This window comes from Aulostomus chinensis, chromosome 22, assembly GCF_037954235.1.
Source record: "Aulostomus chinensis isolate RoL2024-O1b breed Wild chromosome 22, RoL_Achi_v1.0, whole genome shotgun sequence".
NCBI lineage: Eukaryota > Metazoa > Chordata > Actinopteri > Syngnathiformes > Aulostomidae > Aulostomus > Aulostomus chinensis.
This window is the reverse complement of record NC_141341.1, coordinates 19,548,943-19,575,000: the sequence shown is the minus strand read 5'-3', so window position 1 is coordinate 19,575,000 and position 26,058 is coordinate 19,548,943. Positions and strand designations below refer to the sequence as shown.

The 26,058-nt window shown below is 49.5% G+C and overlaps 1 protein-coding gene across 4 annotated transcripts in view; it reads right to left on the bottom strand.

Annotated features, from left to right (window-relative positions):
• gabbr1b (gamma-aminobutyric acid (GABA) B receptor, 1b) overlaps positions 1 to 26,058 on the bottom strand; it is a 166,288-nt gene that overhangs the window by 64,445 nt on the left and 75,785 nt on the right. For all 4 annotated transcript variants that reach the window (XR_015111107.1, XM_086192479.1, XM_086192480.1 and 1 more), the window contains exons 7-10: positions 18,329 to 18,489; positions 9,425 to 9,559; positions 2,214 to 2,384; positions 940 to 1,041 (exon numbers count right to left, since the gene is read on the bottom strand). Coding sequence is in view for 3 of the 4 variants with exons in the window: in XM_086192479.1 (XP_086048605.1) it covers positions 940 to 1,041; positions 2,214 to 2,384; positions 9,425 to 9,559; positions 18,329 to 18,489 (569 nt within the window). In the remaining variant the exon portion in view is untranslated. The remainder of the gene's footprint in view (positions 1 to 939; positions 1,042 to 2,213; positions 2,385 to 9,424; positions 9,560 to 18,328; positions 18,490 to 26,058) is intronic.

The window sequence follows — 26,058 nt, the reverse complement described above, 5'->3', positions numbered from 1 at the left end:
GTGTGTGTGTGTGTGTGTGTGTGTGTGTGTGTGTGTGTTTGTGTGTGTGTGTGTGTGTGTGTGTGTGTGTGTGTGTGTGTGTGTGTGTGTGTGTGTGTGTGTGTGTTAGGCGGTAAAGGGCAGATTCAGAGGTCCCATCATTTGCAGTACTTGGCCTTCACATCCTTCCCACAAGCGTTTTATTTCTGCGCGCTCTGGCCAGGTGGGAGCAGCTTTCACAGGAACTCAACACTGACAGCTGTTGTTTTTTCAGCAGGGACGGGGAGGTTTGCCAATCAAGAGGTCCAGTAAATGAGAGGATAGTAAACCAGTGAGTCCAGCAGCCCATTAATGGGACGTCTGCAGCGTTCAACATCCAGGAAGACACATGGCACTCCCCAGCTACAAACTGGTTATCCAACCCTGACCAACACGGTCCAGACATCAACACCACCAGCTCAACTCCGAGTGGTGCTGAGCTGGTGGTGTTGAGCTTTGGACAGAGCCAGGCTCGCTGTTTCCTCCAGCTTTTATGCTAAGCTAGGCTAACTACATCAGACAGGAAATGACTATTTTGACAGAGGCTTATAAATTTGAAGAGTAATTTTTGTACCGAATCATAACAGAGGGAACAGAAAGTGAACCTGTTGTCCTAGAAGAAAAATAAAAATCTTCCAACACTTAAAGCAAAGGCTGGTCACTAAACTAACAACATGACCCATCACATCACATATGACATCATCACCACTGTCACCTGGATTACTGGCAGCTACACAGGAAGTTGCCACCTGGAGGGGAGAGTAAAACATCACCCCGCGAGGATATGAGAGGCCGGGGTCAAAGGTAAAGCTCCAGACATGCAGCCGGGTTTGCGTTGCGTTGCGTTGCGTTGCGTTGCGTTGCGTTGCGTTGCGTTGTGTTGTGTTGTGTTGGTGGATGTGTGAGAGGAATGTGGGTCACCTTCAGATTCTTGACAGCCACTGCAGGATCAGTGAGGAAACTCTGGCGAACGCTGATTTCAATCCCTGCTTCTTTTACTCTCTCCTCTAGATCATCTAGAGTCTGTCCACACACACACACACACACACACACACACACACACACACACACAAAGCAGAGGTAAGAGCATGACCTGGAGGGAGATGATGGACAGAAAGAATAAAGAGCCGGTGAAAAGAGAGACAGAGTTAAACAAATGAGGGATGCTGTGGTATTAATCAACAGATGATTATAATAAAGTTATATTAATGATGGTTGGTTATGCTTAGTTAACCTGATTAACTCTTAGTTAAGCGTTAACCACTGTTACAGCGTTGAGAAAAGGGGTGCTAAGGCTCCTAAAGAACAAATAAATGGTTAGTAATGCTCAGGTGAGACTCGGTTCAGCACTCATGGTTAGTAATGCTCAGGTGAGACTCGGTTCAGCACTCATGGTTAGTAATGCTCAGGTGAGACTCGGTTCAGCACTCATGGTTAGTAATGCTCAGGTGAGACTCGGTTCAGCACTCATGGTTAGTAATGCTCAGGTGAGACTTGGTTCAGCACTCATGGTTCGTAATGCTCAGGTGAGACTCGGTTCAGCACTCATGTGTGACTAGGCATTAACTAGCAGCCTTGTTTCAAGCGTCACCGTGACATCAGGGAGGGAGCGTTTACGGAGCCTTTAAGATGGACATCCTATGGTCTTTATTACAATCGTGTGTATGATCAAGCACACGTGTGATCTGCTGAGGTCAGTCAGTAGTGGATTACTTTTGCTGACTCCCATTACGCCCATCAGTTACAAGTGCAAGTAAAACTGGATTCAGTTTCACTTTGCCCCACTTTTTGCTTTGATCTGAACACAACACAATCAATCCTGACTGTTCCCACCTTGATCCACCCATTGTTCCTTCTTTTTAGCAAAATCTACAGAAAGTCCATGTGATGCTTTGTGGCAGTGTTTGGCTGAGTCGTCAGATTTCATTCTGGCTATTTCCGTGAGGCTTATTCATCCAAACCGAGAATCGACCAACTGTGCATTGACAAAGCTGGTGATTTTAGAGCTGAACACATTTGTGTTCTGATAAACATCACTTAGCAAATGTGACTTTGGATATCGTTTTCTTGCTGGAAGGCTGCAATCGCTAAACCTCTCGCCTGTATGAGGTTCTAGCATGGAACAGATGGGGCTGAGAATCTCCGTCTAGGGTAACACTGCGAGGACACCGATCCCTTCATCGCGCTTCACTCACAGATGTGAACACTTCTGTTGTCTGCTGGATGGTGGCAATCTTGGTCCACTTCCACTTCTGGAAGAGCTGGACTCGGGTGGGGTTGTGCAGCGTAGCAGAGGGATGAGTACGAAAGAAGGTGGGAAATCGCTGGCGGTTGGACAGAGCTGGAGAACTGGAACCGTAGGACAACTGAGACACAGAGACAAAAGACAGCCAATTACTCCACTCACCAGCTGCGATGTGAGGATTTATAAGAATTTATCAGACAGATGGAAATACAAACGTTTAGGTCAAAAAGCCAAGCAGACAAAGTATTTTGATTGTTACAATGTGTGTCTTTTGAATGAGCGGATCTGTTGGTCACTGGTCAATTCCCAGGTGCATGAAACTTGTATTTTGGGTCTGGATCACCTGAACACGTGTCCCTGCCCAACCAGACGCGTCCAGCCAGCAGTGCTGACTGTCGCCGTCCCACTGAACACAGCTGCCTGCTGCTGCTCAGGCTAAAGGTCGTGTCCTGCACTCTACTGCTTCTAGGAGCAGCAGCGGGTCCAGACCTTATCTTCTATTCTACTTTACCATCCAACTTCCAACTTCAGATGTGGGACTGGTGAGCTGAGGACAACATCCACGACTGGACAGTTCCACAACTGGATGAGCAGCCCGCTGGGAGGAGAGACTGCATTCAAGAGGCGGATTTTAACTTTGAATGCTCGTGTGATCTCGAGTTCAGTTCTCCTGAGTTTTGATCTTTGTTTTGCTTGTTTTCCTCAGTTTCCAGTCCTGAATTCTCATCTTATCTGAGCTCAAAATCTCTTTGGTGGAAGGTTGCTGTTTTATTTTTAAAATTGCTCCCTTATTGCATTCTTCCCGTCTTTGCTGGTTTTCCCTCCTTCTTGTCGGGTCATCTGCTCCCGTCCCTCTCGTCCTATCAGCTCCTTCCCTCAGACTTGTTGTGAGGTTTCAGCCCAGTTTGTTGTCGCAGTCATCGTCAGACCTCATCACTTACGCAGCAAAAGTCTGGAGTTGAATAATCTGGAAATAGACGAAGACGGGCGACTGCTGGCCTCTCAGGTGAGCGGTGCTGCTGTTCCGTCTGGCGTGTCTTTCTCTGGAGCTCAGGGCGGCTCATTTCTCAGGGTTGACTCATCTGAAACGTCACAGCTTTGCTGCTGAACCCTGATGTTCCAGTTGCATCAACACCCTTGATGTTCTCCTCATGACTTGCATTTGTGTGAATGTTGTTACCTCCATCAACGTACTTACTGAACATGCACTGATCCTTGTACATCAAACAGTGAGGTTGGACCCAGCAGCAGTAGCGTGTTGAGGATGAACATGTGTTGTGGTTCCAGAGCGTCTACACAGACGATCGGGAGGTTCAGCGTGTGCTCAGGCCTGACTGGCTGTGCTGCTCACATGAGAGGAGAAACATGTTCACAGACACACACCAGATCTGTAAACAGACGTCTTTACACCTCAGTGTCCGTTTGCTGGCCCTCCAAAGCGCCTGAGTGTAAATGATAGTTTGGTGGCGGTGGATCTCGGGTCCCTGCAGCTGACTGAGTCGTTTGTGATCTCAGGCGTTTCAGTCCTGCAGCTCCATGATGAAGGTCCTTCCTCCTTTCAGATGCATCTTTACAAGTGATGCAACACCTCAAAGATTCAAGCTGTCATGGACAAATAATGGCCTTTTATTACTTAAACAAAACGAACAAACAAATTGCATAAACAAACACAGACGGAGGAACTGAAAGCATGAACACGGATGATTAGTTGTTGTTCTGTGTCTTCCATCATTTCTATAGTGCTTGCTTGCTGATGGAGAGCTGCTGGGTGTAAATTCATAGAGGGAGTGTGGCACTAGACCTGCTCTCCCTGTCAAGGGTCATGAGAGAACTTTTGTTGTGATTTGGTGCTGTAGAAATAAAACTGACTTGACTGGAGACACCAGCAGGTTAGACTGCAATCAAAGTCTGTGAAGACACTGGGAGCCTGACAGGTTCCAGCAGAGCTTGATGGCAAACGTCATCGCTGCTCGAGTGCATGAAGAGGGAGGAGAAGAGGAGTGATGCGGATGATGTGATGGGGGACTGGAGTCCTTTTGCTGTTGCAGAGCTGTTCCACGGCCCTCTGCTAGTGTCACTCCTCCTTCAGCTGCAGGATCTGCACTGAAGAGAGGGACAGTAAGATTCCATTTGCAGCCACGGTGCACAGTCATGATGGTGGCTTGGTGGCTGCAGTCAGAGCCACTGACCCTGCTTGTGAAAGCTGACATTCAAGCAGAATTGCTCTTACTTGCAGGAACATTTCTGTGATACTCAGAGCAACACTAGCAACCACCTCAGCACTCCATGACAGGGTGGGGCCACAAGGAGGTCCCACATCTTCAAGACTGACCAGCAAACAGGGGCTGTGCCTCTTCTTCACCACACCACTGACGGTGTCTGAGTCCTCCACAAGATGAGAGAAACATCCTGCTATCACCCACAGGTGCTGCGCACCACAGCAAACGGCTGGCCTACTTCCAGTTCCTCCTCTCTGTGACACCAAGGGACGGGCAGGTCGGAAATATGAGTTTGATCGAGCAAATCGAGAGTTATTCAAAAGTGCTTCAGTGATTAATGGTAGTTTTCCTCTGTTCATATTCGATTTTGCAAGACTTCTAGTTGATGTTGGGAGTGGAGACGGCTCCCAGCTCCTGGAATGATGGAACAGCTGTTTTCAAACCCGTCATCAGAGAAGCCAGGTGGTACTGCAGCAGTTCCACTTCATCAGTGAGTGAGCTTCCATGAGAGATGGCAGCCGCTTCCAGATCAATTCACTGACTTTCTTCTTATTAAAAAGGGGTGAATGAGGACTTGAGCAGTCTGACAACCCTGCTGGTATAAGGTCAGCTCGCCCCAGCTGCACGTCCTTCATGTGTTGCAACTTTTCACTGCAGCTCTACGATCTTCAACTCTGACGTATTCAAACTCAGAGCCCCAAGCTTCTAACAGATGTGCTTCACTATCAAGTGGACACTTTTCAGGTAACATTTCCAAGCTTGAGCAAAGCTACACGGGTCCTTGAAGACGGGTTTGACCCAGGCACAGCACAGATGTGTAAGGGCTGCTCCACTCTGAGGAGGGGTGCTGGATGAACAGACAGATGAACTGTCCGCTCCTCCCTTCTTGTCTGGGTTCATCACAAAAAAATGGAAGGAGTCAGCCAAAAAAGATCAGCATCAGGCCGCAGACCAACTGGTGAAATTTCCCCAGGTCCACCAAGACTAGAGGCTCTGACTGTAGGTTCATGCATGGTTCTCTCCACCGATGACCACTGAAGGAACCTCAGACACATCTCCTGGCCACTGGGACCTCAACATAGTCCTGGATGGAGCGCTTCTTCCAGTCATGTACATGCTTGGGTGCATTTGATGAGACGTTTAAGTCCCACTTTGTTGCCCCTGTTCAGTACAAAACTGTCAGACACAACTGAAGAAACTCCACGAGTCCGAGAGTTGGTAGCAAGACTGTGACTGTTTAACAGGCCTCTGCACAGTGAATGAGTTGTTTGCAAGGTAGGTCTGCATACAGGGGAGGGGGGGGGGGGGGCTCGCTGGGTTGTTTGACTAAATTATGTGTTGGAATCAGTGTTTTTGTTGTTTACTGGACGGAAGAGTTGACATCCACCTGAGTCCAGGTGCGAGCTGATAGAAGGAGCTGTCGTTAGTCAGCTAACTTCCTTTATTGACTGTTCCTGCTGAGCCGCAGCCTGAAGCCTGTCATTAGTGGTGCTGCAGCCGGCGAACCAACGGAGCAGCAGCAGCAACACGCCCCCACAGCGGTCCAAGTCCCTGGAGGCTCCGGTATCAAGGTTGCTTGAGGGTCCACCTCTCCAAAGCAGCTTGTCCTTCTAGTCTCAGGCCCGCTGCCTGAGGTCTCCAGCTCATTCCAGCCCAGGCCCTGGAAGTCCTGACCTGCTCCTGGTCTCTTCACCTGTTTCTTGAGTTACTGGTTGAGTCTGGCTTTTAGTTTTATCTTTGTTCTCGTGTACAGAAAGTTTTGGCTTTATTATGATTATTAAATCCATCAAGTTCGGTGATTCCTGCCTCCCTGCTGTGTCTGACTGGGGTCCAGCAGCCGTCCCCTTACACCAGCTGGTGTTACACAGCCAGGTGAAGGTGGAGGGGACCTGCACCTCAGCAGGTATAGCAAGGCAGGAAAGATAAAACAGCATTTTATTGGACTGCACATCACTCAGTGTGATTTAAATTTACAAACTGAAATAGAAAAATGCTTCTTGAAAATAGGGTCCTGATTTATTCTAGATTTGATTTATAAAAGAATGCAAACAGCCACTAAAGGACACTTGAGGGAGAGAAAGCTGCAGAATAAATGAGTCATAATCAGGTCGGAGTGTTTGCTTTGATATGTTTCAGACCTCCACCACTGAGGTCAACTTGGCTGTAATATTCAAATTTTAATTTATTAGCCACTACAAGGCATGGACATAGAAATATGGGTCAGAGTGGGACTGCAGCAACTGGAGGAAAAGCTCTTTCTCACACAAAAATAGCAGCGTGTATAAAAAATGGAAGACTGAGCCGAGAAGCTTTTTTTCTTGGGAGCAGAGCAGACTGACATCACTGCTTCGCTCTCGTCTGAGCTCAGAGAAGTTGGTCTGACCTCTGCACAGCCACCCGGAGACTCCTCGCGAACTCCTCGGCCTGTTGGACGCTTCTCTGTCTTTCCTAGATGCGATCAGAGATATTCAACTCGTGAAACTACCTCAAACAGCTCCGAATCCTCGGCCAGAAGGACACTTCAGACAGGACAAACGTTTGGAGTCAACGATACACTTTAACCTTTGTGGAGTTTGACTGGGTCATGAGAAAAGGAGTAGAACTGCTGGTGGTTGAGGCTGCAGGTATAACCAAGGGTTTGGGCGCACAGCAGCCACGGACAGGAGGAGGACGCCCCCCATTGTTGGCACTGGGTTGTTCTACTCGTGTAAAGAACAACAACGCTCACAGAAAAGCACAAATTTTGAGACTTATTGATTGGAATAAATTTGCCTGCTAATAAAAATGCAGATTGGGAAAGCCACCCACTGATAACTACAAACCCATATCATCATTCAAAAATGGTTGGTTTTCTCGGTGCTCCGGAGTCTTGGTTTGCTGAGGCCCCCCCCCCCCCCCCCGCCCCCACCCTGACTCCACTCCAACATCTCAGTCTTGGTCCTCAGCGGCAAGGTTTCAATACAAAGCCATGAAAGCTGCCAAGGGAGATAATGTGAGCTTCCAGACTTGAAAGGGTTAGAGGAGCAACACAGCTAATGGCCTTGAATTCATGTGGTTGGTGCCCAGCATTCCTGGCAGGACATGAAGTGTCACTTTATTGGACCGATATTTGAGCAGCAGAGCTTCACCAGACACAAACGCCACCCCTGGATCTTCAGACTCATTACTGCAGACCAAATCCACGATTGTAAAAATGAAAGCCACAAACAACAAAGCCGTTGAGACTGGGAATTAGGATGCAAATTACATTTCTTTGGGTTTAATATATCAAATGTTCTGATAAATGGAATAATTACAACTGAAGAGTTGGATGGATTCATGGAGGCACTGCCAGGGTCACCAAGGTCACCAAGGTCACGGCTATTTCTTACTGTATTGATGCATCGTCATCACTGACAAACAAACGATAGCACATAAATATCAACAATGTTCTAAATGTGACACGACAAATGAAACCTGGAGCCTACAGACACTGGGCTTGTAGGCCTAAAGTATTGATTAACGCTTATTTGTAGACATGTAATGGCTTTAATATCCCAGTCCAGTCACACGATGATTCAAGGGCTGTGAATAAAGGTGTTGAGTTACTGGAGAGGAAGGAGGAGCAGTGACAGGGACAGAAGGGACCAACACACTTTGGGAGGTGAGTCCATCGCTGAGGAGGCGCTTCATCTGTGACATTCCAGAGGTTCAGTTAACCTGAGCAAAAGAATAAGCACCCCCACAGGGGTCCGAGGGTAGGGTCAGGGTTAGGGACTGGGGGGTAGGGGTTAAGGGTTGGAGGGTAAAGATTAGGGGGTCAGATTAGGGGTTAGAGGTTAGTTAGGGTTTAGGTTGTGATTGGGTTTAGGGACAATGAATTCCGTCATGCCAAGGCCTACCAGATGTTAGTAAAACACAAAAATCCTTGTTATTGCTCCTAGAAATAAAAGAAATAAATGAACAGCAAGGAAATGGAAATCGAATGCTACCTTATGTTATTTCTATGTAATAAACCAGAATAACTATGTAGTAACACTGTGATAACTATATAATAAATATACAATTACACATGATTAGAAGAAGCAGATGATTAAGATTGAATAGGAAAGGTTCAGGAAATGATAAAAAGGATACAAAGAAATAAAAATAGATCGTTCCATACAGTTCAAGTAGATAAAACGTGTTCACTCAGTGGGGCCCAACCACAAAGGACCTGGCCAAGTGCTAAGACAGAAGACGTGCTAAATACAATCAAAGTGCTCACAGAAAACAGAAGAAAACCAAACCATAACAGTAAGACGGGACCAGGGTTTCTGTGGCCGGGGTACCAACTAAGTGAGAATCAGGAGGGTACATCAGTTATTACCATGTAATACACCTGTAATAACGTGTAATAAATATGTAATAAATGATAAGAACTTTATGATATGAACTTATTTTAGGACTAAAGAACAGCTCTTTAGCGAAGTAAAAAAAAACTAAGAATGATGAGCAAAACACTTAGTTAAAATAGGAAAAGATTATTTTTCATAAAAACCAAATGGGGTTTTGGTGGCCAGTTTTTTCATCGGGGGGTGTTAGAAGGGAGGGGATTAGGGTTGGGGTTGGGGGTTAGATGTTAGGGTTGGAGATTAGAGGTTAGGGGTTAGGGGTTAGGGGTTAAAGGTCAGCCTTGGTTGATTGAATCAGTGTTCAGTGCCCTCTCTCTCACGTTGGCATCAGCATCCTGTAGGACAGCCACAGGCTCTTTTGGGTCAAGAAAGCCTTCTGGTGGTGTCACATTTCTATGTTTGTGAACGTGGTGTTTTCACACCGCGGGTCCCAGCTCTGGGTACCCTTGTTTGCCACTGATGGTGCTCAAACCCAAATTCTTCCCTCCTGTGTTTTTAAGATGCACAGCAGCGATCAGCCAGTGTCTACATGTTGAGTCAAGCTGCAGATCCAAAGTGAAGGTTCTTACCACGATGAGGTTCCACATGCGAGCAGCCTCGGCCACCAGGGTGGACACGGAGCTGCAGCCCGGCATCAGAACTATCTTGATTGGTTCTGTGTACAGAAGGTCATAAAGCAGCTTGGTGGCCTCGCCAGGATCACACTGGGGACACACACGCGCGCACACACACACACACACACACACACACACACACACACACACACACACACACACACACACACACACACACACACACACACACAGCAGGCCAGTCAGCTCCCGGACACCCAACACACTTCAGCTCTCTGTTGTAGATATGAGAGATTATTTTTTAAGCATTTTCAAATCTTCTAGTCGGAAAGTCTCTGAAAAGCCTGGACATAAACCACATAATTAACAGCTTTTACAGTTGCAGCAGTGTTTATTTTCACATCTGGGGTCACAGTGACTCACGGCCTCCCTTGTTGTTGTTATGATGATAATAATAATAATAATAATAATAATCCATCGTCATCTTCTGCTTATTCCTACACAATAAGGATCGTGGGGGGGGGGGGGGCTGGAGCCTATCCTAGCATCTACAGGCGAGAGGTGGGGTTCACCCTGGACAGGTCGCCAGTCCATCGCAGGACCAACACATAGAGAGACGAACAACCATTCACACTTACAGTCACACCTACGGTCAATTTAGAGTATCAATCAGCCTCGTCCCCTCTTGATGTCTTTGGACTGTGGAGGAAGCTGGAGTACCAGAGAGAACCCACGCAGGAACAGGGAGAACATGGAGACTCACACAGAAAGATCCCACGCCCGAGCCGGGACTCAAACCCAGATCCTTCTTGCTGTGAGGCCACAGTGCTGACCACTGCACCACCGTGCAGCCCAATAATAATAATAATAATAATAATAATAATAATAATAATAATAATAATAATAATAACAATAATAATAATAATGATGATGATGATGATGATGATGATGATGATGGTGATGGCGGCCCGGTGGAGCAGTGGTCTTTATGGTGGCCCCCCAGCAAGAAGGTTGTGGGTGGAGCCCCGGCTGCAGCACGGGGTCTTTCTGGGTGAGTCTCCATGTTCTCCCTGTTCCTGCTGGGTTCTCTCTGGTACTCCAGCTTCCTCCACAGTCCAAAGACATCAAGAGGGACCAGGTTAATCCAGACTCTAAATTGACCGTAGGTGTGGCTGGGAGAGCCAATGGTTGTCTGTCTCTATGTGTTGGCCCTGCCATGGACTGGTGACCTGTCCAGGGGGAAGGCTGCTGGGATAGGCTCCACCCCCACCACCCTGAACAGAAGAAGAGGGGGAACATGGAGGGATGGAGAGAGGGAGGGATGGATGGGTGGATAGCTGGATGGAGGGATGGATGGATGGATGGATGGATGGATGGATGGATGGATGATGATGATCATCATTTTGTCCATCTGAATGTTGATAAGCTTCAGCTCGCCCTCTCCTGTGTGACGTGATGATGTTCAGCTTGAACATTCAAGGTTTGGTTGGAAAGCCTGCAGACGTCCAGTCAGGGTGAAGAGGTGTGTATGAAGTTCTGATTGGCTGGTGTGTTCCGACCAGCTGAAACACACCAGGCTGATGTGAGTCAGGAAACATCGGACATGAAGGCAGACGCTGTGATGTCTGGAGCCCTGAGGCTGTCAGGTCTGTGGGAGGTCCAGACAGGCCATCGACCGTCAGGCCTGTCGGCAGCAAACACAGCAGCGTGTGAACACAGGAGCACGCGCTCCAACAGTGTCCAGTCCCTGCTGTCGACTCTGAGCTCATTCTCAAACAAACCTCCTCTCATCGCTGCACATGCTTTTTATTTTGCCTCAGCAACATTCTCACGAGTCATGGTTGTTTCTGATAGCCCTGCTCGTCCTTCGCACTTCTGGGATATGGAAGCCTCTTCCTTATCACAAGGACAGAGTTTCAGGTGTCCAAGTCTTTGCTCCTGCTCATGCGCAGCCTCACATCTATTTGATTTTATAAACTGCTCTTGACATCATGTCTGCTGCTTGCTTGTTCGATACGCTCATCCCTGCTGTTATAACATCGAACCTCATTAGCACAGTTGTTCTGTTAGCAGCCAGCTCCGGACTGTCTGAGAGGGGACTGGTCCGGGCTGCACCAGCTGCCACCGCCACTGGTCATAGCTTTGATGCTGTCCATCTGTGCTGCCCCACAACTGGATGGTCTGTTGATTGGGACAGGAAACATGCAGGCACGCAAGGCACTGACAGAGAAGACATTTTAGAATGACTGAGATCAAAGCAAGAGATTACAGGCAAAACCCCTGAGATCAAAGGCAGAGACAGGAGCATTTCACTAGATCTTTATATATAAATGACATCATGTTGCATCATCGCTGCACTACTGGTGATCATCTAACACTGCTCACTCGCCTTATAGATGCCTCAAGTTCAAAATGCTGCTGGACATGGTTGTTTAGTTATGGAGGGAAAATGACCAACAGACGACAGTCGTTAACTTAGTAAGAGGAGTGACCTCAGCAATGCCAGTACAACGTGACGGTCACTGGATGATTGATGAGGCACATCCAGGATGTAGTCAAACCAAAAGACAAAGACGAGGACAAATGACAGAAGTGACCGTTTATTCTATTCGCCATGTTGGAGGCAGAGGTTTGTCGTGCTGTGGAACTTCTGTGAGATCTACCGAAGGGAAATGGTTCAGATGAGCACATTTATGTGAGTAAGGAGAGGCGGGCTGCCGCAGTTAGTCGCTGTCATCGATGAGGACGCTGAAAATCTGTCAGCATTAATACTGGGATACTGGACAGGACACGAAGGACATACTGGGCATAGCACACTACACAGAGGTGGTTAAAACAGTGCGAAGGGTGAAGCAGGCAGCAGCAGGCAGGTGTAGTCTATGGAGAGCAGAGCAAGGCAGGGAGGGCAAGGTGAGGCACGTTCCAAGGTCATCCCGCCTGAGTCCTGACTGGCTCGGGGACACAGACACACCGGCTCTCTGTGCAGATGCTGGAAAAAACATTCACCCAGCAGTCAAGCTCCATTATCCTGATCCACAGGTTACAGATGGTGTTTTTTGCTTTCCAATTACAGCTGATAATCAATGGAAAATCAATAAGCTATTTAAATGATAATGGTGACGGTAGAGTGACCATTAATCATTAAACACAAAGACACGTTTGGACGACTGCTGTAGATCTGATGTGTGTTCGTTTCAAGCCTTTGTCATTGTGCCGTTTCGCTCCACATTAACCCTTCAGCACGCAGGATGTCTGAGAGCTCCCTTGCTGAAGCTCGAGACTGGGACGCCACAGATGGCGCAGCATCAAATATCTGGCAAACACAAGTCAAACATGGATATGAACATTTAGAAAAGTGTGTGAAACTGCACACACACACACACACACACACTGAATGAGTCCTGGCTACTTCTGTTGAGCAGCAACCAACACGGTGGAACTTCCCAGTATTTGTGTTTCAGTTTGCTTCCCCTGACACCATCAAGCTTCCCAGCAGAGACACCCAGCCACAGCGCAGGGACCTGCAGGCAGCGGCTGACGCGAGCTGTCACAGTGTGTTCAGGAACAGGACTGATGTTCTGATCCAGCGTCCCACGGGGGACATCAGCGCCTTCTCCTCTCTCTGTGTCTCAAACGTTTGTGCCTCTTACATCAGGACCAAAGCTGGGAGGATCAGTAAAGACAGGGACAGATTCAAATTTAGCTTTGCCTCAACACATCTGCTTGATTGTTGTTGACTTCTGTCCTTATTTGGCAAAAACTGAACTTCACAAAAAGCGATGCAGAGTAAACGGTCTTCATTCTGCTGCAGTGGCAGCAGAGCTCATCACCTCCAGCTGATACACACAATAACCTACCACTGCAACACTGGACTGAGCCCTGACCACCATCACCCACCCGCCCAGGGAAGACTGACCTAGGGACTGACACAGGTGACCCCCCCCCCCCCCCCCCCACTGTGGATTCTCATCCATGCATGTTGGATGACACCAGCCGGCGCATTGGTGGCTCCTCACAGTGAATCACAATCCTCACCTTGAAGACTGAGAAAAGTGGAGCGTCACTGCAGTATTCAGACTGATGACATCACACTGGAACAACATGACGTCATCAATCAATTTGAATGTTTTTGTGAGACAGTTTTGACTCACTGTAGTTTACATTACAAACTCTGCTGTGTAAGAGGTTGGTGAGAATCTGGAATCACCAACTCATCATCTGATTGGTCCAGACTTCACGTGACAGCTTGTTTTTATAAACAAACCATCTGTAGAAAGAGGGGGCGGCCTGGTGGAGCAGCGGTCCTCACTGTGGCCCCCCAGCAAGAAGGTTGTGGGTGGAGCCCTGGCTGGAGCACGGGGTCTTTCTGGGTGAGTCTCCATGTTCTCCCTGTTCCTGCTGGGTTCTCTCTGGTACTCCAGCTTCCTCCACAGTCCAAAGACATCAAGAGGGGACCAGGTTAATCCAGACTCTAAATTGACCGTAGGCGTGACTGGGAGAGCCAATGGTTGTCTGTCTCTATGTGTTGGCCCTGCCATGGACTGGTGACCTGTCCAGGGGGAAGGCTGCTGGGATAGGCTCCACCCCCACCACCCTGAACAGGAGAAGAGGGGGAAGATGGAGGGATGGATGGAGGGAGGGATGATGGATGGATGGATGATGGATGATGGATGATGGATGGATGTAGAAGGTTGTGTTCAGACGCCATTTTGCATGTACAAAGACTTTAAAAGTGCCTCTTTAAGTTTTACTGGTCAGTGGCACAAATGCTTTGACTAAAATCAAGATGGCGTGATGGCGTGATGGAGTGATGGCATCACTGAAGGTCGACGCACTCCTGAGAGCACATCAGGGTGCCGGTCCTTCGACTATTTTCTCTGTGGGTGCAGTGAAATCTGTGTTGTGAGGAAACAAGCAGTAACAACCATCCGTGAGGCGGGAAGAGGCTGGGGGCTGTTTCTCTAATTATCTTTAAAATGAGTTTCATCCTCCTTTGACAAATATCACAATAATTTACATTTCCTCTTATTTCTCCTACAATATTACATGTCCTCTCAGGATGCAGTTTTCTATGCAGTACGAAGTTCAGGGTCACTCAGTGTAAACACAGTGACCTGGGAGGTGAAGCGTGGCTCCACTCGGGAGCTGCTAACTAGTCCTGTAACTAGTCGAGCTGCTGATACTCTTGGTTCACCATCATGTTCAAAAGCCTGCATTTGATGATGAAGAATTTGTTTCTCTCAGATAACGAACCTCAGCGTGTCTGCGTACGTTCCTGCTCAACAGCAGCCGGGGGTCACAATCAAGTTCACACGCCATCTCAGCTGAATCGACACCACAGACTCCACACTGATGCCGCGTCTGCCAGCAGCAGGGTGTGAGCAGAGCTGAGCTGCTCCTGTCGGGGAAGATGGATCTGGGACTCTGGAGGCGGCTCCTGCTGGATCCCCTCTCTCACCTGATGACACCGAGTCAACAGCCGGAGGAAGCTGCCCTCTTCAGCCCCGAATCAAATCAACTGGAGTGTGTTTCTGGTCAGCTACGCTCCTGGCAGCCGACTCATCGATTAACCCCGGCACTCCGGGGAAATCACCAACAACTTCAAATGAGTTCCTGTAGCCCCTCTGTCTCCCCCCGTCCTCGCATGCGTCCCACACTGGGACTGTCTTCTACGTCCAGCACCACAGGGCTCGCACACACATGCAATCATCTTTTCAGCAGATCTTGAGAAAAGCTGGAGCAATGTTCCACTTGGTTTGCCACCTGATGACGCAGGCGCTTTTTTGTGTCTCTCGGGCACAGCAGCGTGCGGCGTGATTGTAATCAGTGACAGATCCATCCGAGCGCCAGTGGGATGTGCCGCTGGTGTGGCAGAGGGGCAGAGAGGGGCAGAGGCCTGTAATGGATGAGAGCTCCGGCACTTCTCACATTTGGCAAATGCAGCTCAAGATGGCCTCTTCACCCTGATGAGCGTAAATCAGTCGAGCGTCCATCTGCTCCTGTTGGTGTCGTACAGTGGGTGTCTGATCCTGCCCTCCCTCTGCCAGCCAAATCTGTGTCTGTTTGAACTGAGGTTGTCTAGGTTACTGTTGTCATGCCAATCTACATCTAATACCCCCACACCCCAGCTCCTCGCAGGCTTTTGAAGTGGGGAAATGTCTTATTACACAAAAAGTAGACGAGGCGTGATGACAACTGACCAGCCAAACAGGAAAAAACATCCAGTCACTTCTGATACATTTTCATTCCTCGATGCTTCACCTCAGCTCCATCAGAGGCCTGATGGAGGACGCTAATATTAGCAGGTGCGCTACATGTGCATCGTGTCCCTGGTGGTTGGTTGCAGTCATGATGCTGCATAGAAATGTGATAAAGAAGAGTTCTCAGGACTGATTGAAGCAGTCAGTCACGTCCCCCACCCCTCAGGTACTCGGAACAACGGAACCTTTAACCAGAACCTTCAGATATTTGCATTTGCTGGTTGGGATCAACTGTTACCAACTGGGCTTTCCAACACAACGATGTAACTAAAAGAGCAGCAGTCGAATCTCAGTGGGAACACGGAAGAACATGGCGGAAACTGATGTTGGTTCCTTGCATTCACATGAGAACATCAAGTGTAGATCTGCAGCTGGTTTCAGCTTCCAGAACTTCCTTGCTGAGAACATTGTAGCAAGCAAACACTTGTTGTTCTCTTCCGGTTTCAGCTGGAGGACAAACGGGTGTGTTGCTTCCATCAAACCCCCACAAACCTTTAACACCACCTGATGTGTTGGAGTAGCGCACCAGCACCACGAGGGACACTCTCATGGTCGACACATCCAACCGCTGAAAACAAGGGTCATGGTGCAAGGTCATGACCTCTACTACGACCTGTAGAGTCCCCTCATTCACTCACACAACGACGCTGGAGCCGCCAGGAGACTCCTGCTCATCAGGACCACTGTACTAAATCACTGTCTACCTCCAGGACACTTGGATGAGGTCACTGGAGAACTGAGGATCAAACCAGTGACCCTTTGGTTGCTAGGCGACCACTCTACCACTGACACATGCTGCCTGTGTTTTGGACAGGACTTAAACACCTGTCTCCCGCGTCAGTGACAGGGGTTTGTTAAATTTCTGCCCGTCATGGGATTTGATCACGTCACCTAATTTGTGTGTCCATGGTGATGAAGTATCCCTGAAGTACTAATACCATGAGATCCAGCGTTAAGAAGCACTGGTCATTTCACATCTTCCCTGGAAGACAAAGGCCGCAAGATGTTGTGTTGTGCTGATTATTTCCAACGCACTCCACTACTCTCACTCTTGAGGCGTGTTCACACCAAATGTGACGCAAATTTTTGCATCACTTTATTAGTGCGAATTTGACTGCTGGATCATTTGTTTTTATTCGTGTCATTCGCGGAAATGGCAGCAAAAAAAATTTCCTCACGAGGGAAAAAGTTTGTGCGAATGGTGCGAATGGACCCTGTGGCCAAATTCGCGTGAACGTAGCAATGCGTCTGGTGTGAACTAGGCTTTAGCCTGCTGCTGCTTCAGAGTCCCATGGCGTAGGGACAGCGCCGTTCAGAGCTAGCTAGCTCCGCTAACCGGCTCCCAGTGAGACACACATTGAAAATGATGATGACATTTGATGAGTAGTTGTGAAAACATAAAGTGAATAATCATATTTCATGCACAGGAGGGATTTTTACTAGAAATCATTTCTGCAAGAGCTCTGTTGTGCCTCCTGGGCTTAGTCCCGCCCATCCCCATTTTGATTGGCTCCCAGAAAAACAAACAAGCCAGAATGTTTTCCTCTGTAATTGCAGAGTGATAAGAGGTGATATTTCTCCTGCGCTGGCAAAATGGTGGCACGTCTGACAGCAGGACCAGACAGTTGTAGATCCTGACTGCTGCTCCCTTCAGCGCTCCACCGCTTGATTGATCAAGTCCTTCTGTCCTCTGGGCGGGACAGCAGCCATGTGACAGGGAACCGGGTCGATACTGATCGAACCTGCGCTCTACTAAAGAGACACATGACTGACTGAAGGACTCCCGGGTGACAGGCAGGACCCGGGAGGACGGCCTCAGACGCTGCTCGCGAAGACCTGTGATACGTGCGTCATCCTCACTTCCTCCCTATGACGAGCGTGCAGGTGACCACACCTGGATGACAGCTGTCCAGGCTTTATAATCAATGCAGCGTCCCACCAACACGCGCTGGCCGGACGTTAACCCTGACACAGAGCAGAATTCCAGTCCGTCCATGTCCTGCTCCTGCCTGTATGAACGAACCGGGAAGGTCTCTGGGAAGCAGGATGAGTCCTCCGTCCACGGCAGTGAAAGAACGACCAGGAGTCACGGGAAGCTGCTAAAAGTTTCGTTTCCTCAGACACACTCAGCTGCACAGCAGAGTTACAGGGAGGCATTAGCAGAAGAACACACACACACGGAAGGTAGAACATTCTCTGAGGCTGCGACCCATTGTATGAAGCGAACACTGCATTTTAAAACACACACCACTCAGAGGACAGCCAGTTATCCTGATGACGGGCGGCGTAACCCGGAAACGTGAGTACAGCGCGGAGCCTGGACGGCGCTCATCGACGCTAACAACACATCAGCAAACCTTTACACGTCAGAAGTTTGATTTGCCGCGGACTCTGATGGTGGCTCAGGCTGTGATGGAGGTGATGGAGGTGAGAGAGCGGGACGGCTCGGGTCACCACCAGGCCGGAGCTGGGCCGGCTCTAAGAGACTGTTTGGCTGATGGCTCCGCACAAGCAGAACCGTCACGTGGACGACTGGAAAGCAGCCAGAAACTGAGTTCCTGATCCAGCTTGTGCAAACCCATCAGAACCAAGCGAGTTCTAAAGAAGACACTGAAGGACGGAACCAGTTTGAGTCGCTCACCATGCTGTCATAGTGGATCAGCTCCAGCTCGTAGTCCGGCAGGATGTCGCTCCTCTCGTTCACCAGGTCCAGGGCCATCCGGGCGGCGGGGAGGCAGGCCTGGCCGCCGGGCCAGCCTCCGCTCATGGGGAACAGAGCTCCGATGTAGAGCTTCTTCTTGCCTACAGCCGCGGAGCAGCAAGACAGAAGCAGAGCGAGGGTCAGAGACAGCGACCTGTGGCACCGGGGCGCCATGGCGTTCCGGCCGAGCTGCTCAACGCGGGGTCCGCGGGGTCAGAGGGCGACCGCCTCACGCGTGCCAATGTGCGTGACAGCGCGTAACAAGCACCGCTCCGCCTCGTGCAGCTGCGGGAGGTGTCTCTCCCTCTCTGAGCGCTCCTCCTCAGACGCGCTGGAACTTGAAGGGAGTCGCGATGCTCCGTTGGAGCTCCGGTCGCTGTCCGCGGTGCTGGAACTCCGCGGAGCTCGTGAACCGCGCTATCACCGCGGAGGAGCCGCACGGCGCTCCCCGGTGGACATGAAGGACAATCAGCGTGATGTTGCTGCGGGGCTCCGCGCCTCCGGACCCGCGTTGCTCCCTGCGGCGGCGGCGGCGGGAGGAAACCTGAGGTCCAGATGAGGAGCAGGAAGAGAGACGCCGGTGCAGGAATGCGGAGCGGGAGACGACGGAGCAGCGGTCCTCTCTGACTGCAGCAGAAGCAGCGTGTGGGAGAGCGCGAGGAGGAGGGGGAGGAGGAAGGGGGCGGAGGAGGAGGAGGAGGAGGGATTTTCACCCTCTCCGTTTCACAAACCACTTTGAATTTACAATCCTTTACCACAGCCCCGCTAATTTACCCCCCCACCCCCCACCCCACCCCCGGCCACTCAAGTCTTCATCAGCCGTCAGAGACGCTTCTCAGCGTGGACTTTCTCTTTTTAGTCGCTCGGTTTACCCTCCCCGAGAAGTCGGTGTATGACGTCACTCCTCCGCTTCGTACTTCCTGGTTCACTTTCGTTTATTACAACTGCAACAACATAGAGCATCACACATCCACACAAACAGACACACACACAAACAGACACACAAACACACACACATACAGACACACACGCAGGCGCACATACAGACACACACGCAGGCGCACACACACACACACACCAACACACACACACGCAGGCGCACGCACAGACACACACAAACGCAGGCGCACACACAGACACACACACACACACGCAGGCGCACACACAGACACACACAAACACACACACACACATACAGACACACACGCAAGCGCACACACAGACAAACACAAACACACACACATACAGACACACATGCAGGCGCACACACAGACACACACAAACACAGACACACACACACATACACACACACGCAGGCGCACACACAGACACACACACAGGCAGACACCAAGTTCTGATGCCTCGGCGCCAGCGGCCGGAGGCCCGATGGTTCCAGGGTTACAGACGTTCACATGATAGCTCAGGAACTACTTGAGGGATTTCTTCCCACGTGGAACGCTCGTCAGCCGGGACTGAACTGAAAAGATTTTGGTGGTCAAAGGTCAAAGGTTACAATCATGTCACATGATCGTGATATCTCAGGAACAAAGCAAGTGTCCTTAAATATGCTCCAAATATCCAGGACTCTGGGATAAACTGGAGGGATTTTGGAGGTCAAAGGTTAAGGTCAATGTCTCTTGAGGTCACCTTGGCTCCTGTGACATCACATGATGAACTCTTAAGCTCCGCCTCACGGTGAGGAGCCTCTTCTGCTGAGGAAAGTTACATCAGCGAGCTGAGATCAGCAGGCAGGCGTCCAGGGAACAACGTCCACATCATATGGCATCATAAAAGCCTCATAACCAGATTTGACACAGTTCCCAAACCCCAGACTCTAAAGACTGTAACTGCCTGCAGCCATAATTATCAAGTGCTTCTGTGTTACTTTTCTCTCACTCATTAATTATCAAACTGAACAATTAATCACATTTCCTCGTTAATTGGCCGTGCCCTGTGAACCTGGGGCTGTGGGGGTCCCTGAAGATCTACCACCCTCAGGCAGTTGCAAATCCAGCCTTGTTGATGACTCATCCAGCTAGCAGCTAATACTAGCCTGTCACAGAAACTGTTACCAGCAGCGTGGCACTGCCCACACCGGGACCACCAGCGCCGGGACCACCAGCGCCGGGACCACCAGCGCCAGGACCACCAGCGCCGTCACTCTAGCCAGCTAATGGATGTGATCACCAGTCAAACGGCAAACAGACATTCAGTGTTGCACTACAGATCTCTGCCACTATCCTGCAGTAAAATGACCCTCTCAACATTTGTCATGTGATGTCACCACTGAGCTGACAGATCATGCTGGGGTGTGTGTGAGTGACCAGGGTGCAGGAACACACACAGTTACAACCATCAAGTTAGGCAGATGGAATTTCAACTGGAACCCTACTGGTTCCACCGTCTGAGAACCTGTCATCTCAAGTACTAAATCCAGATGATTGACTTCAAGTGTTTTCTGTACCAGGTTGTTCAGGATATTGAAGAGAATGAGATGTGTTAGTCAGAATGCTTTGGACCTATGTGCTGGTCTGGGGTTCCCACGACTCTGCGACTGTTGATGTGCCGGAGCCTCCTGACTGGTTTTTCTCTGTCACCTTCTTGCTGTCGTTTGATTGTTGTAGATTCTAGAATCTAGAAGACAACTGCTGTGACTGATCATGGCTGACTTTGTAAGACAGGATGAGGAGGGTGACTGCTGGACAAAAGAACATCCAGAACCTGGTCCAGCTGACGCGGAATACACACACGGGAGGAAGAGCAGGGTATGAGGGGAGGCTGAAGCAGGCCCAGTGTTCTGGGAACGGATCTGATAGAACTACTTCATCTCTTGAATGTTAAGCACAACTGTGGCTCTTTTAGCACAACCAAAATGTATTTGACTTACAGATGGAAGGCTCCCATGGCCCACAGCTAGCGTACATTACAGCTAAGCTAAGCTAATTATCAGTAGACTTTGAGGTGGAGCTGGGTAATGTATCAGAGGAGAGAAGCTCACTGCTGACAGCCACTGGAGCTCCACTGGTATCATGGTGGAGCCTGGTGAGGCCTACACATGCTAGCTACACTAACGATACGTACATTAGTGAGGCCTGTGCTAGCAAGGGGTACGCCGCTAGTAATGGGGTACACTAATGATACGTACATTAGTGAAGCCTATGCTAGCGAGTGGTACGCCGCTAGTAATGGGGTACACTAGCGATACGTACATTAGTGAGGCCTATGCTAGCGAGTGGTACGCCGCTAGTAATGGGGTGCACTAGCGATTCATACAGTGGTCAGGCCTATGCTAGCGAGGGGTACGCCACTAGTAATGGGGTGCACTAGCGATTCATACACTGGTCAGGCCTATGCTCGCAAGGGGTACGCCGCTAGTAATGGGGTGCAGTAGCGATTCATACACTGGTCAGGCCTATGCTAGCGAGGGGTACGCAGCTAGTAATGGGGTGCACTAGCGATTCATACACTGGTCAGGCCTATGCTAGCGAGGGGTATGCAGCTAGTAACGGGGTGCACTAGTGATACGTGCACTAGTCAGGCCTATGCTAGCGAGGGGTACGCAGCTAGTAATGGGGTACACTAGCGTTACGTACATTAGCGTGGCCTATGCTAGCGAGGGGTATGCCGCTAGTAATGGGGTGCACTAGCGATTCATGCACTAGTCAGGCCTATGCTAGCGAGGGGTATGCCGCTAGTAATGGGGTGCACTAGCGATTCATGCACTAGTCAGGCCTATGCTTGCGAGGGGTACGCAGCTAGTAATGGGGTGCACTAGCGATTCGTGCACTAGTCAGGCCTATGCTAGCGAGGGGTATGCCGCTAGTAATGGGGTGCACTAGCGATTCGTGCACTAGTCAGGCCTATGCTTGCGAGGGGTACGCAGCTAGTAATGGGGTGCACTAGCGATTCGTGCACTAGTCAGGCCTATGCTAGCGAGGGGTACGTACATGGTGAGGCGTGCGGCTCCTCCTGCTCCACATTCTTCTGTAAGATATTAACCAAACCTTCTCAGCTATTTCAGGACTATCAATCAAGATCCTACTGTACTGGATGGGTAATGTTCACCCGACAGTATTCAAATGGTGGTTGGTTTGATTTCTCAATTGCAGAATGCATTTCTTGGTTAAGTTAACATTTCTGTTCATGTCTCTTGGCATGAATTTTATTTATTGCTGAGATTCGGCTCCTGCCATCCCCACCTTCTTTAATTTCAGAAACCACATTAGTCAAATCTGATTGAGCCTTAATGAATCATGCTTAGCCCTCCTACGTTTACACGTCTCCTCATTACTCTCTTTCTGTGTGTGTGTGTGTGTGTGTGCACTTATATGTTGGGTTTTAATAATGTATCAGCACTAATACTAATAATATGGCTAACACTCGTCCTCCTTTCTGATTATTGTCTTGTCTGTCCAATGCTGTTCTTCAGGCTCCTGCAGCAGTGTGTTCTCCCTTCCCCTCTCTCTCTCTCTCCCTCCCCCTTCCTCTCTCGCCCCCCTCTCTCTTCCAGCACGACACCTGACTAGTTCTCATGTTCTCAGGTGGGCTGATATGATATGTAGGTATCTCTGTGCCTCCGATCGTTGATTATCTCTTCTGGTGGAGGAGAGAAAGAGAGGGAGAGAGAGGGAGAGAGAGAGAGAGAGACAGAGGGAGAGAGAGAGAGAGACAGAGGGAGAGAGAGAGAGAGACAGCGAGAGAGAGAGGGAGAGAGAGAGAGAGCGCTGTATATCTGTGTGCCCCCTGCTGTTCCAGCTCATTTCAATTGACAGCTTCACTGTGACTTCAGAGCTGCACATAGAACTTGTTAACCTAGTTCCTAAGGACCTGAAGTGGAGAACACACACCCTCATGTCCTTGATTCTTTTGGAGTTTTGTCACGTCAATAAATGCTGATAAATAAAACACAAATCCTGGCATATTTCAGAGGATCATCCTCAGCCAAGATAAAGCCGATCAGAATAGGATCCTTTCATCGCTCCACTCTTTTGTCCATCAGCTCACTGTTGTTGGCGTGCGGCTCTCCTGTACAACAGCCTGCGGAGCAGAATTTCTCTCCTGTTTAGGAGTCAGCATCAGAGCTCACTGGAGCAGCTGATCCTCCACTAGCCTGCGCTGGTTGGCAAAGTACACACATTCATTCAAGCCTGTGTCATTGGGAGAGACAGCAGCTCCCCGTGTTGGTGCATGATGACAGACTAACTTGTGAGAGTCACTGGACGTCTGACTGAGTGACTGGTCTTTGCTTTGGTGGATGAGGAGGGTCGGACATGGATCATTGTTGACGGAGCTGTGACTCAAGATGATCAACTCCATGGCTTCAGTGAGGAGGCCACCCTGATGTTCCAGGGTGTCAACAAAAGTATCCAGCCAGAAGCAGTTCTGGCCATTCATGGAGTCTCATTAATATTGGAGGCAGAAAAAACAGACCTGGATACTCAGTAATGACACTTAGCAGCGTGGATATGTGACTCTCTGGCTTCATAAATAATAGAGACATTTTGTAAAATAGAGCATTGCTGATGGAGCGGGTAAAAGCACAGCTGCTGCTCAGAGCCAACAATAGTTCAGTCGACTAAAATGCTCCGTGTTCGTCTTCAGTCATGCGCGAGTAAAGGTCAGCTCTCGTGTTATAAACTGTACAAGTGTGCATGGGAGCGTGCTCATACACAAGGCTAAATTAACCTGTTCTGAATGGGGGGGGGGGGCTATTTAGAATACCCGAAAACAACCAGGACTTTTTGGTGGCTATGCTACTCTCCCCAGGTTAGCTTGGTTTTAAAACACACCTCACTTGTTAAAGGATGTAGACAACATGAAGGAAAATAACCCGATATTTGGTTCCAATGTCATGCAGCCAGTCGTCCCGGCCAGTTTAGGTTCATGATCACTGCAGGACACGGTGAGGGAGCAGATAAGAGCCTCCATGCCCGAGCAGGAAGGACACTGTGTGCTAGTTGAGTGGTATCATCTTGGTTGTGCTGCATACACCGCACCTCAACCACCACCTACCCACTGATACAAAGGTCTTTCTTCCACGTTGGTTTAATCCAAACCAGAACTCCAGAACCTTGTCTGGCCCCCAAATGTATTCACATGCTGGACTCACTGCCATCAGACCTAGCATGCACCTGAGCTCCGTCCAGGCCACAGGTACCAGACCCAGGGTTGTAAGTCAGAGTGATGTGCAGAGGCGCCCTCTGCTGTGGTTTAGTGAGGACTGATACCAATCCCGTCTATAATTAATCAAATTAGTCATTTATGCATCAGCAGCACATAGACGACGAGCAGGTCTTCACCCAGGTGGTGAGTCAGCTTCGTCACCAACCCGGCCATGATCCTGATTAGAGTAAACCTGATGAACCTGCCTGCTCTGCTGATGAACTCTGACGGGCTCTGCTCCGCGTATCAGAGCTGGTTTTGATTCTACAACCGTGATCCAGCAGAGACTGGGCACGGTGGCTCGTCTGCCTCCTCTCCTTTTCTCTGTTATTCCTTCCTCCATCTGTCTTCTCCTTGCTGTCTCTATTTTTCCTGCTCTGCTCCCAAGCAGCACAGCCCTGTGGAGCCACGCCCACACAATATCGCCTACCGCCCGCCGCCATTGTCAATGCTGCTGCTGCTCCATGTTCGTTCAGCAACTGTGAGGTTCGAATCTCTACATGAACAGTTTTTATTTTTATCAATCCAACTCAAACATTTGACTGATCAACTGAGTGGGAGTCAAGATCATTTAGACCGGATGACTCTGGTAGTCGTGAATCCAGAATGGGAGGAGCTGCAGGACCTCAACACAAACACTGTCTCCCTTTACGTTTGGTGACGACGTCAAACACGATGCAAAGACTTAAAACAAACCTCTCACATACACCACCGACACGCCAGTCACTGGAATAGAAGGTGCCCCCACAGCTGATCAGATGCCATCCCAGGAGAGAATGTGACAGACCCCCGGGATGACCAGGACCCCCAGGGCGCCCAGGACCCCCAGGGTGCCCAGGAGCCCCAGGACCCAGGACCTCCGTGATGCCCAGGAGCCTCAGGACGCCCCGGATGGGAATCCAGCTCCTCATCACAGGATCCTGATGCAGATTATTGAAACATTACTGATGCATCAAATTCTTCGTTTTTTTTTAACAATAGATTAGAATACAAGCTTTATTTTTCATTGCATAGAATACAGAATATCAAAACAACGAAATTGAAGTTGCCACTCCTAATCAGTGCTTTAAAAAATTATACATAATTAATAAAAATGTGAACAGACAGAAGAACCCCCATCCCCTACATGCTCCGCACTCTCTCTGACACACTCTCACCCAACCCCATACGCAGCACAACATTTAGGGGTTATGGACACAGAATTGACTTCCACCCTCCTAACCCTCTCAGACTGCACACCCGCCTGCACACATGTAAGATAGCAGCAGGCTAAGGAGGAAAGTGCTTAGTGAATATGGGCACAGTACACAATAATGTCCACAGGTATTGTGGTTGATCGTGGCAAGGCAGGGGGAGGATGGGGGGTGAGCAGGTTGAACGGGTGGTAGGTAGGGTGGGCAGAGTCTTTAAGAATGGATGTGGCAGAGGGCAGCCTATGGTCTTGTGGGCTGTGCCTGTGACCCTCTGCAGAGCCCTCCTGTCTGCCACTTGGCATCCCGCATACCAAG